Source organism: Panonychus citri, unplaced genomic scaffold (genome assembly GCF_014898815.1).
Source record: "Panonychus citri isolate SS breed McGregor unplaced genomic scaffold, ASM1489881v1 Contig00134, whole genome shotgun sequence".
NCBI lineage: Eukaryota > Metazoa > Arthropoda > Arachnida > Trombidiformes > Tetranychidae > Panonychus > Panonychus citri.
The window spans coordinates 937268-949178 of record NW_026515539.1 but is presented as its reverse complement, the minus strand read 5'-3'; the positions used below and the strand labels follow the sequence as shown (position 1 = coordinate 949178).

At 31.3% G+C, this 11911-nt stretch overlaps 2 protein-coding genes across 2 annotated transcripts; one reads left to right on the top strand and one right to left on the bottom strand.

Annotated features, from left to right (window-relative positions):
* Positions 1–207: 207 nt before the first annotated feature.
* On the bottom strand, positions 208–5885 carry LOC128391316 (ubiquitin carboxyl-terminal hydrolase 31-like). The gene is made up of 4 exons (XM_053351176.1): positions 5204–5885; positions 2444–2692; positions 1533–2052; positions 208–1405 (listed from the first exon to the last, which is right to left on the bottom strand). The coding sequence occupies exons 1-4, from the start codon at positions 5756–5758 to the stop codon at positions 309–311; spliced, it is 2421 nt and encodes an 806-aa protein (XP_053207151.1). The 5' UTR covers positions 5759–5885; the 3' UTR covers positions 208–308.
* A 269-nt stretch (positions 5886–6154) lies between these two features.
* Positions 6155–11904, top strand: LOC128391314 (nuclear pore complex protein Nup160-like). Its single transcript, XM_053351174.1, has 11 exons — positions 6155–6473; positions 6615–6726; positions 6823–7036; positions 7120–7496; positions 7580–7806; positions 7902–8166; positions 8231–8384; positions 8467–11208; positions 11350–11475; positions 11548–11655; positions 11725–11904. The coding sequence occupies exons 1-11, from the start codon at positions 6389–6391 to the stop codon at positions 11800–11802; spliced, it is 4488 nt and encodes a 1495-aa protein (XP_053207149.1). The 5' UTR covers positions 6155–6388; the 3' UTR covers positions 11803–11904.
* Positions 11905–11911: the final 7 nt, after the last annotated feature.

Here is an 11911-nt window from a genome sequence, read left to right as displayed (position 1 = left end):
TTTGTTGACGATTAACAGGTTAATTATGTACCTAATCAGATAAATAAATTAAATAATTGTTGTAATTTGTTTGTCTGGTGATTAAAAAAATCTTATCTGATTAGTTTGAGGAAGGAAGTGATTGGTAAATTATGACCAATTTAGTTTTGGTTAATTGTTGTAAATGCAACTTAAATGCAGTATCCAAATCGGTTTTTTTGCTGCTGCTGATGATGATAATGATGATAGCATAAAGTTAATTGTGAATACAATGAATACACTGATTTAATTATTACAAATCAACAGGTTTCAGAAAATTATAGATGAAATTATTTCTTATTTTTAACCGGTGATGATTTATTGTCACTATTTAAACTGGTATTTGAAAGTGATGTTGATGAACCAATTGAGGATTGATCGGAATCAGATGATTTTGATGATGATGATGACGATGAACTGGATGATAAAGATGTTATTGATGAATTTATTGATGAAGCTAATGGTGAAGATACTTTTTTGGACTGTGTTGTTATTGTTGTTGCTTTTTTCCCAAGTGGTGGTGTCAATGAGAAAGTTGGGATTGTGGTTCGTTGGTAAAATAATATGTAAGAATCCCCGGTGGCTATTGAACTTTCTGATATTTTGTTGACCTGTTGATCGTCAAATGAATACCATTTATGATCATTTATATCACGACAATAAGCTGTATAATGGCCTGATGACATATTCCCATGGTGATTACAAACAGCATAAAGATCATAAATGTTTTCATCTGAATAATGGGGGAGAACCTCTTTCTCTCTTAATTTTTTCCAAGGATATAAGATGTAGGATAAATTGTTAATCTCACTATTTTTATAATTATTATTTGAATGTCGATTATGATAATTTGAGGATTCTATGTTTTCATTTTTACAGGGACCAGCACCATTGTGTTGCTTTCGTTTACTTGAATAAGGATTTAAATCTAATCCGGTTAAAGGAAAGTTAACTAATGTTGATAATTTGGTTCGTTTTAGGTTAGTTGCTTGACGGAAACGTTTCAAGTGGATGATTAGGATATCGGGCGTTGACCAGAGGCTAAGTTTCTTGATACATTGTTGCTTCTTTTTACATGAAGGGCACATCCAAGCATCATCAGCACCAAGTTTTTCTTCACGAAAATACATTTCAAAACAATCTTCTAGTGTTGCTTGGTTGAACATACGATTACGGGCAATCACATACTGCATATTTGGATCCTCGGTAACAATTAATACTTTTTTATCATCGAAAACGAGACTTTGCTTCAAATCTACGTCCCAATCAACAATTAACATCACGTAATTTGGCCCACGATAATCTTTCTCCTTACAATGAGCTAGTGCTTCGTTTACGGTGGAAGAGTATAAAGGATGGTCACCATGTTCAGGAACATAAGATCGACCTTTTAATTGTAAAAAAAAAGAAAAGAGGGAAAATTCCAAATAGTTAGTAAATTGAATCATTCATCTTTTTAAGTCAAGTTAATTATTGTAAGAATCACTCTATGAGTAATAAAAAAGATTACTAACCTTTGATACCACCAACAACTTTTAATTTGAATAAAGGTAATTCTTTAATGCAACTTGTACGAGAATCTAATTTTAGTATTGGCTGCATGGTTTGTACCAATTCACTTTGAATTTCTTTAAAACTTGAATCTCGATTAATTATACAGCTGAAATAAGGTCCGAAAAATTTGTTAGCACTAGAACCAACTGAATTAGTCCATACGAGGGTTAATTGTTCGGTATTGGTTGTTGTTGTTTTCAGAGAGTCACAATCGTTTATATCAATTTTGGGTATTTCAAGTGCTTCTAATTTAGCTTTATCAACGGTCTCTATTTTGGGTGTTTCGATGGCTTCGATTTCATCAGTTTCATATAAAAATTCACTAATCGGTGTCTTATATTGATTTAATTCCTTTATACCATCGGATCCATCATTAATTAGTAAAACCAATTGGATCTCGGGAACTTTAATTAATCGTGATATTTTATGTCTCATCTCTTTCAAAGTTGCCTGAGCTTCAACAATAACTGCCGTTCGAATCTAAAATCGAATTAATTTATCAACAAAGAAAAAGAAACAAAAATAATTAGCAAGAGAAATCAAGTAATCAAAAAATGTCAAAAAAGATTTGATCATGAATAAGATAAATTAATATTGAAATTAGCCTTAATGGTTGAGAAAAGCACATAAAAAAGCTACAGAGTGGATAAAATAAAATAAAAAACCAACAGACAAATCAACCTAAAAAAGGGATCCTTTTTGAGAAGATCAATCTAATCAAGTCAATGATCAAGGAATGATTTCTTAATCGTTGCATTTAGATTATTTACAATTAAAGAAGAGAGAAAGGAAAAAAAAAGATTATCCTGACAAATGTACATCTAATTTGTGATTTAACATGAAGATAAGTTGAATGATGATAGTAACCAACCTTTTCTGGAACTTTATCAAGGTATGAAACGTTAATTATGCTGATATGTGTAAGTTTAGCAGGAACCGGTAATGAAAGGCACATATATGGGTCAAAGGTATTGCTATGGCTTTTACATGATCGACAGACAACCGAAGAGCGCAGTTGAGCTTGAAAAACCTTTCGTATGAAACTATTGTCACATTGAGTGTGAATTGATAAAGTTTCCGCGGCAATAACTTCATCAGGTCGGTTCCAGGTAGTTGGAATCTGTGGTAAATGAGAAGATAAAATAAAATCAATAAAACATGTAATTGGTAATATAACAAAACTCAACTCTTTTTGATAGCTAATTGATACAGTTAATTATGACGACATGGTAATAATTGTCATTTTTTTATCATCCTTGCCAGTCATCAAAATGATTCAATTATCAATTAACATCTAATTGTATATGTTGTTGGGTCATTTCTCAATTATTTTGCCTTTAATTACAATTAAATTAACATTAGTAATAAGAGCAATTGATTTTCATTTATTGAATAATCAAAATTGTAACAAAATATGAAATGTTAGTAGAAGTGATTATGATATTGTAAATTGTTAACATTGGATTAGAATTATTGTTTTGTAAATAAATGTTTTGATTACTTGATATGAAGTCTTATAATGGTGAGAGAGAGAGAGAGAAGATAAATTGTCAAGTTACTTATATGAATATGGAATCATCTTGAAGACAATCTTAAATAGTAACTGTCAATTTAATTCTGTTGATAGGTGATTAGTGTAACGATGATAGATTAAGAAATGGTGATAATCTTTTTGATTTCTCTCATCTTCAACATTATCATTGTATAAAAAAAAGTAGAAATAAACAATTGGTGTAGATATATAATTAAAATGATTGAGCAAAAAACAACTAAGTAGGAAAAAAACTTGGCTTCGTCAATCAAAATTAATTGCAATCAACTTGAAACAAGAATGATTAGTTTATTGTTTAAATTTCAATGTAATCAGAAAAATTATTTTATATTTTAGAAATGTTGATGTTTGATATTTTTCAAAAGACGATCAAATTAGGAGAGAGAGAGAGAAACTGAATTAGAGACAATCTAATTATTACTGTTATATTGTCATGATTTTTAACAATAAAAGCATGGGTTTGATTAATATTGTTGTTGTTCATTGTGAATCACAATCACCATCAAGGTAAATTGTTGATATTTTGTCAGTAATCTAAAAATAATCACATTTTCAGGCTTGATAGAATCAAATAGTTTCTTTTCTATTAATAGTCCTTTTTAGGTCAGAAATTGATTCTTGATCTTTATCATCTTTCAAATCATCATCATCATCCAAATAATTACCATAGATGTACCTGGATTGTTTCAAAATTAGGTTAATGATATACTGTCTAGATTATCATAGTCAACAAGGTTTCCAATATTTGAAATTTTCTAATAACCATTATCAGAGTTATCGAGAGTTTTTTATTGTACCATTTTGAGATATTTGATTATCTCTGATGATTATATGTTATTATTATCATTATTAATGTACCATCACTTTGATTGTTGATGATAATTGAAAAAGGAAATAAGGTGAGAATGATGCCAACAGCGGAATCATCTTATTTCGCTAATTGTAATCAAGGTAATTGGAAAATTATCCACCTGATATACTAAATTGTATCATCAAAGAAAAGAAAAGAAAATAAATTGTAATTTGAGGAAAGGGAGAGAATAAGATGATGATTGAATTATTTTCTCACATGGAGAGAAATCATCAAGATCAAATTTGTGTGCTGATAAATGATAACAGTAGTTTAAGAATAGGGAAGAAATTAAATTTAATGTATAACTGAATTAAATTACAAATAGCAATTTTCTAATTAATCTGTTAATTAATAATAAAGAGAGAGATAAATTAACTCTAATCAAAATGAAAATAACAACACTTTCGACAGTAATAATAGTAAAAAACATGGTGATGATGAGTATTTAATATAGATGAAATTGAGTATGACCATGAAATCTGATTGAGTCACGCGATTTAAAAAGTATCAATTATTAATTAAATTAAGATAATTAGTTAATTGTTACTAGTAATGAGTCAATCAAAGTTTATATCAAACTTACAGTTACTTACTCTGACACAAGAATAACAATAAAAAACAACTTAATCTTTGTCGTCAGTTGATTAAATTCATTAAGAATCAATTAATTTTTTCTACTGAAATTTCTCTGTCATCATCACATAGAGAGCGAGAGAGAGAGAGAGAGAGAGACAGAGAGACAGAGATGGAAAAAGATAAAAAAAAGAAATAACAATTGTAATTGAATTGTTTTCTTCTTTTTTTTCTCTTTAGTTATTGTTAATCAAAGACTGTGAAAAAAAAGCTCACAATATGATTAGGTATGAATTGATGTTCTAATTAAAAATTAACAATAACAGAATTAGTTGAACAATAGGATGAGAGCCACAGCCCAATAAAATGAGAATTATGTATTAACGGTCCCTTAGTGGATTAACATTTCTCTGCTTATTTTACAGCGCGATCTTTAAATCATTCAACCATTTCAGTGAAATTTACTCATGAATTATATTGAATTTAAAAGGAAAGAATGAAAAAAAAAGTTGACTACTCAGAGAATGAGTAAATTTACAAGTACTAATGATGATGGTTCATGTGTTTTTATAACAATCAAGTGTCGAGTCCAACATTTATAAAGATTAATTATATAGATAAAAAGAAGAATAAGAAAAAAAAGTTAAGCCTACCTTGAACTTTTTGGCCTTCTTTTTAATGGCAACGTTGAGATCCTCATGGATTATGTCCAATAAGAAAAATAGAAATTCTTGGGCATCATGTTGACCACCATCTTCATATTGTTTACAATGTTTACCAATTAAAGATTTTAATTTACTTGAAATATCAGGTGAATAGTCACTTCTCCAAAGAGATTGAAATAAACTTGCACATTGAGCGGTAACCTCACTATTGGAACCATTTTTACACAGACTATTACTATTGGTATTATTATTATTACAATTACTATTATTATTACTAGAATTGAGCGAGAGTCGTTTTCTCATTACATGATCATAATATGAAGGTGAATTAAAATATTCAACCATTAAATCGGTGTGTGATAAACATTGAAGAATAGCATTCATGAAACAAGTATTACCATGATTTTTAATTCCAGACAAGGTTAACGGCTCCAATTTGGGTTGTTTGCTTTTTTTTAAATTATCACTTTCACCATCATCATCAATATGACTTTCACAGGTACAATTACAAGTAGACATATTTACAGCATCGCCACTTGACATTGAGAACAACTAATTATTTGGAAATATTGAGAAAAACAAATTAAATTCTCTTCTAATTGAAATTAAATAGAAATTAAAAAGATGATGTTGATCGTCACATTACAAGAAGGCAACACAACCCAACAGTTGAGCTCATTCAATGAAACTCATTCGCTGATTGGCTAATCCATTTCTTCTCCTGCGCATGCGCAACCCTTTATTTACTTTTTCGACTCTAAAATCACAATTCAAATTCATCAATCTTTTCGTTTAATTAATTAATTCTTATTTAGGATTGTCAATTAATTTCAAGTAGCTTTCGCTTAATTTTTTGTGGCTTTTTGTTGATTACAATTTGGATTATTCTGCTCTTGCCTTGGCCTTTGGAAAAGTTTCTTTTTTGTTCTATTCTTCGATATATCGATTGGAAGAGAATGAGACAATCGATTGTAAAGAGCATGGCGGTTAAGCTGTGAAAGGAATTACAATCATTCTGGTTAAATTGTTTTTCTCTCATTTTCTGTAATTTAAATCTAATTGTTGGCTTATTGATTAATCTATTTTATTCTCTTTGTTGTTGTTGGCGATGTTCAATTGTTTGGGCGCTTCGTTTTAGAATTAATATCATCAATTAATTGGTTATTTTACTCAATGGATTCATTTAAGCTTAGTTACTCTGAAGTTTCCACTTACCATCTTCATGCTTCATCCAAAGGGGAGATTTCACTTGATATTGGTAATTATCGCTTTTTTTTGTATTGCTTTGGTGGAAAATTTTTCCTAATTTGTTTAGCTTGACCTCTTGTTTTTACTCTGCTCTATTGGCATCCATCTAATTCTATTGATCTTCTCTACAATTGTGTTTCTTTTTCTATAGGTGCCAATCAAAGTACTCTTCAGGATTACAAGTTAGCTGAAAGTGTTGGTTTCTACTGTTACAAGGATAGTAATGTTTGGTCATCTTCAACCAGTAATAGATTCATTTATTGGTAAATTTAATCCATCATTTAAAGCAATGTTGTAATTCTGTTCATGTGATTAACTCTTTTTTATTTCTACATTTTTTCTCTTTGTTTGTTTTCTAGGCGAAGTAACAATGATTATATCCAATTTTATGAAACATCATTAGACTTCAATCTTGCTCGAAATCATGTTCAATTAAGATTTCACAATACACCAATTTTGGACGGTGTTAGTGTCCATGAGATTGGTGATCATGTTATTATACTTTTGGCAACTGTTGCATCAATTCATCGCATCACCTTAAATCATCCTAGAAAACTTGGAACTGTACTTGTTGTAAGTTCGAGATGATTGTATATTTTTCAAATTGTTCTCTCTCATCAATGACACAATTTCTTATTTTCTCATTGCAAATTCAGGACACGGTGCGAAATGGTTCTAACATTCTGCCTCATAGTCAATCCAGTATTAATCCTAGTGATTTACACACTAGAAAATCCATTTTCTATGATCTTAATGCTGCCAATTTACGGGATCCTGAAAGTTACCATGTTCTCAATAATTCTTTCAATCTTGGAGTTTCTCTTTCATCATCAGACCTTCCTTTTCCAGTTAGATCATGTTCCTGGTTAAATTCAGTTGGTGAATCTTATTTCGCATTAGCTGATTATAATGGAAATATTTCCATTATTAAGATGACCCCATGTTCATCAGGAAAAGTAACTGTTTACAACCTAAAGCAAACTGGATTAATCAAAAGCTTATTCTATAATCTGGTTCCCTCGGTAATCTCAAGGTAGCTATTACCCTCTAAATCTATTGAATCAGCTTCCAGTTACAAACTCTCATCACTTTCTAAAAATTTCTCTCAATTTTCAGAGGTAATCAAGAAAATGAACAAGCAGCCCTAAGCATCCTTTGGCACCGCCCTTTGTCCAGTGATGATGACCTCATGATTACCTTATGTCGTGATTTAAAAATACGTATTTGGTCCTGTGCTAAACAAGATTATATTGTAGTAGAAAGTGTTCTTGAATCTTACCAAGATATTTCATCAACCTATCCCAGCTCATTAAATCAAAAATCAGCTAATGATCCCATGATTGGTAAGAAACAAATGAATCAACTTTTTAATATTATAAAAATTATTTCTAATATTAATTTTTGTATACATTTTTAATTTATCTCTCAATTTCCTCAGTTACTAGACCCGTTTTGAAAAAAGATTCAGCAGCGGATTCCAGTGATGAGTTATTCTTAGCTACTTTTGTTCCCACGGCCTCTGGAAGAAAATTCATCATCTACAAACTTTACTCATTTGGTGAAAATTTAAATTTAAAAGTAGTCACATCAATTGATGCCCTTCAAGAAGATTTAGTTGATTTTGCCTTCACCCAAACAACCCTTTGGGCTCTTTGGCTTGACGCTGAAAGCGAGGTGTCACTTTCACATTGGGAGATCAATCGGTATGCTCAAAAAATAATTACAATTGTTTAATTTCTAATCATCCAATTTTTCATTTCTCATCAGTGAGTCTCCTTGTTGGCAAAGTGTTACAATGTACAGTCATTTTCAACCTCCAATTAATGTTAAATCCATGTTAATCAGTCCAAAAAAACTTTTCACTGAGAAAATTTTCAAAAAAGGAAAATTCTCTTCACAAACCATTGCCAAAGCTATAAGTGTAAGTGTCACTTTCTATTCATAATTTTTCATTTATTTGTCGATTCAGTTGCTAATGAACTTATTATGTTATTTTTTTGTAGACTTTAAATCGTACCCATGAATCATATTATTCTTGCTTAAATACTGAAGCATTAATAGAAGAAGTAACCAATGCTGTCGAGAGCAGGTTACGAAATCGACCTGGAATTAATGAGTTATCTCCTGAATTTTATGCCAATTTAGAATGTGAATTATGGAATGAGTTTTATTCTTATTGTCTTCAATACCACAATGTGTTCAACAAACCTCTTGGACTTTTCATGGATTCACAAACAGGATTAACTGGAATATTACGAGTCTCAAGTGTATCATATCTTCGAGCTAATGATTCTATTGATCACGTTCTTCTTTCACAAGTCCATTCACCTAGTTATACAATTTCCAATATTCTTACAGATGACATTTCCCTTGAAACCAGTTTACAAGTTTTACTACAATTTATCAAGACAATCAACAGTTACCTCGATGAAGATGCTTTTCTTCAACTTGAAATGTGTTGCTCATCAGAAGAACCAATCGAACAAGTTTATCGTGATATAGCTAATAAATATCTTCTATCTTCTGACCAATGTGATATTGAATCCGTCAAATCATCAGGTCTATTGTCATCAGTTGAAGATGCTCTTGAAATTTCACCTCGACTTTTGGATGCCATTGAACTAGTTTTACGAGTTTTAAACTTAGAATCTAAAGATCAACCCGATGAAATTATGGAATCATCAACTGAGATGGCTCAACAATCTTTGGATCAATTTTTAAGTGGGAATATTGGAACTTGTGTACTAACTGAAAGTATCAAGCAAATGTGTCGACTTCGTTATGAATTTTGTCGTGATCTCTTTCTTTTCCAACTTCTTCTTCGTTCATCAACCATTAATTCAACCGACTATGAGCGGTTAAGTGATTCATTGGAAAACTTGATATCTATCAACAAGTTGTGTCTTCGATCGTATTTCTCAATGACTTGGCTTTGTGAGACAAGTATGTCACTTAAAGATAGTACATTCCTTGGAATCGAAAACACCGTCACCCTTTTAGCAACACTTGAACTCCATGAATTTATCAACGTTAATCGTAATCCACCGACACCTAATGCATTAGTACACGATTTTGCACCTAAATCAATCATTGCCTATCTCATTGGTCATAAGAAATGTTCATCAGCTCGTAAACTTTTATCTTCACGTTTGGAAGATGTCATAGAACCGGAAGATTGTCAAACTTGGGTAGCAATCCAACCATTCCTGGTTCAAGCCATTGGATCAATCATATGGCCTACTTCTTACTCATCATATGTGCTCCGTTTCTTACTTGGTTACGAGCAATTTGATATGATTGACCAATACTCCAAAATTTTGGACTCTTGGTGCGATCATAGTATATCCAGTCGTCGATTTGTCATGGGAATAACTCAACTTTTCTTTGGTGAACCTAAAAAATCCGTTGGTTTTTTCCATCAAGCATTACATGGACTTTTGGAAGAATCTTTTCTACAGAAAATATTTCTTGCCAATGTTCCTAGTGCATCATCGATTGAACGAAAATCAAGTGACTCACTTACCAATGCTGAGATAACATCATATTTCAACAAACTGTTTCGTTTGTGTCGATTACACTCTCTCAATGATATAATTCTTGATCTTGCTCTTGGAGCGATTGATTTGCTAGATGAAAGTGAAGCCTCTTACAATCAACATTTCTCTTCATTCATGACAACTATCTTCATGTGTCATCTAGAATTTGGTAACACTGCTGATGCTTTTTGTTCAATGTTACTCAATCCTTCACCAATCCAACGGAAAGACTGTCTTCGTCAATTTACCGTTAAATTGTATGAAAAACAAGCGATCGCTGAAATGATCAACTATCGCTATGATGAAATGGAAGATGACTTCATTAGTATACTCGAATTCCGAGCTCGATCAACTGATCTTCTTCAGACCGAGAAAAAAGTTGATTTCTATGAAATATTGTACGCATACTTTGTAAAGGGAGATAATTATCGTAAATCAGCATCTATCATCTACGAATATGCTAAAAGATTATGTCAAGAAGTAAATGGAGTTGAAAGTCTAAAGAAACAAGCTCGATGTTTACTGTTAGCTATTAACTCACTTAAATTGATCGATCCCAAATATGCTTGGATTATTCAGCCAACCATCAAAGTAGCAGTTAACTTACCTTATGGAAGGTCAACATCATCTGTTTCCTCGTCAATCAAACGTAAACATGGTCTAGATGATGTTCAAGAATCACAAACAATGGAAACCATGACCTGTAAAGAGATTCAAGTTTTAAGCATCGAAGACATTGAGAAAGAATATGAATTGACTAATGCTCGATATAAGCTATTGGAAAAAAGTGTTAAACTAAACTCAATTGCATCAACACCTTTATCAGCTGAGGAAACTGTTACTATTCTAATCTCGAACCTTTTATTTGACCTTGCCTTCCAATTGAGTACTCGTTTCAATTTACCCTATGAACCGATTCTCGAAGGACTAGTAAGCAAATATGTTTACCTCACCGAGTTACCCTTCCGAAAGATGAGTTTGGAAGCAGGTCTCATGGAGATTAACGAATGCTTCATAGAAAATGATACTGCATCTTTGAGTTTCATTGCCAATGCTGAGATGCCAGCGATTGATAAGTTACTTTTCCTCATATTGGCCTACATTGAGAAGTACGAGCAAGGTAAACAATCTCGTCTCCATAAATGTGTCGCTGAGAAACTCTTGGAATCAGGAATACCTCTCCCCGCACCACTGAAACTTTCATACCAAGTGAGTATCAATTTAGATTAAAATTATCATTTACATTTATACTTAATATTTATTTGTCTAAAATTGTTTCTTTCAGACTGAAATTACTATTTACATTTAGGCTAATAATGTTTGTTTCATTTTCTTTTTCGACTCTTACAGAAACGTAATTCGCCTGAGCTTCTATTTATTCTAATGAGTTACGATTATATCGAAGATGCATACAACTTCTCTTTAGAACTTATTGATGGTTATCTTGGTCAAGGAACTGAGTATTTCGATATTCAGGTATTTAAATTAGCAAAACATCACCGGTCTATTGTTTTTTTATAACTTGATTTTGTTTCATTTATTCTTTAGGCTCCTGTCATGGGTAGTAAACAAATTGTTTACTTTCCACACCAACACATAAAGTGTCTTTTAAAAATCCTCGATACGGAAAAAGAAGATTCCAAAGATTATGAAGAGGTATTAATTTTTTAATGAATTTTCAATAATTTCAATTGACTAATTTTTCAATTTTCTTATTTACAATAGTTTTCAAAACAACTAAGAGAAAAATGGAACAAGTATAAAGAGTTGATCCAGTCTTGCCATCAAATCACTTCGAGATGAGGATTTTCAACAATCATTTTTTTTCTTGTTAAATCAAGTTTATTCTTATAATTATGAAAAACTGAAAAATAAATTCTTTCCCAGCTTTTCCCTCACATATAATTGTTCT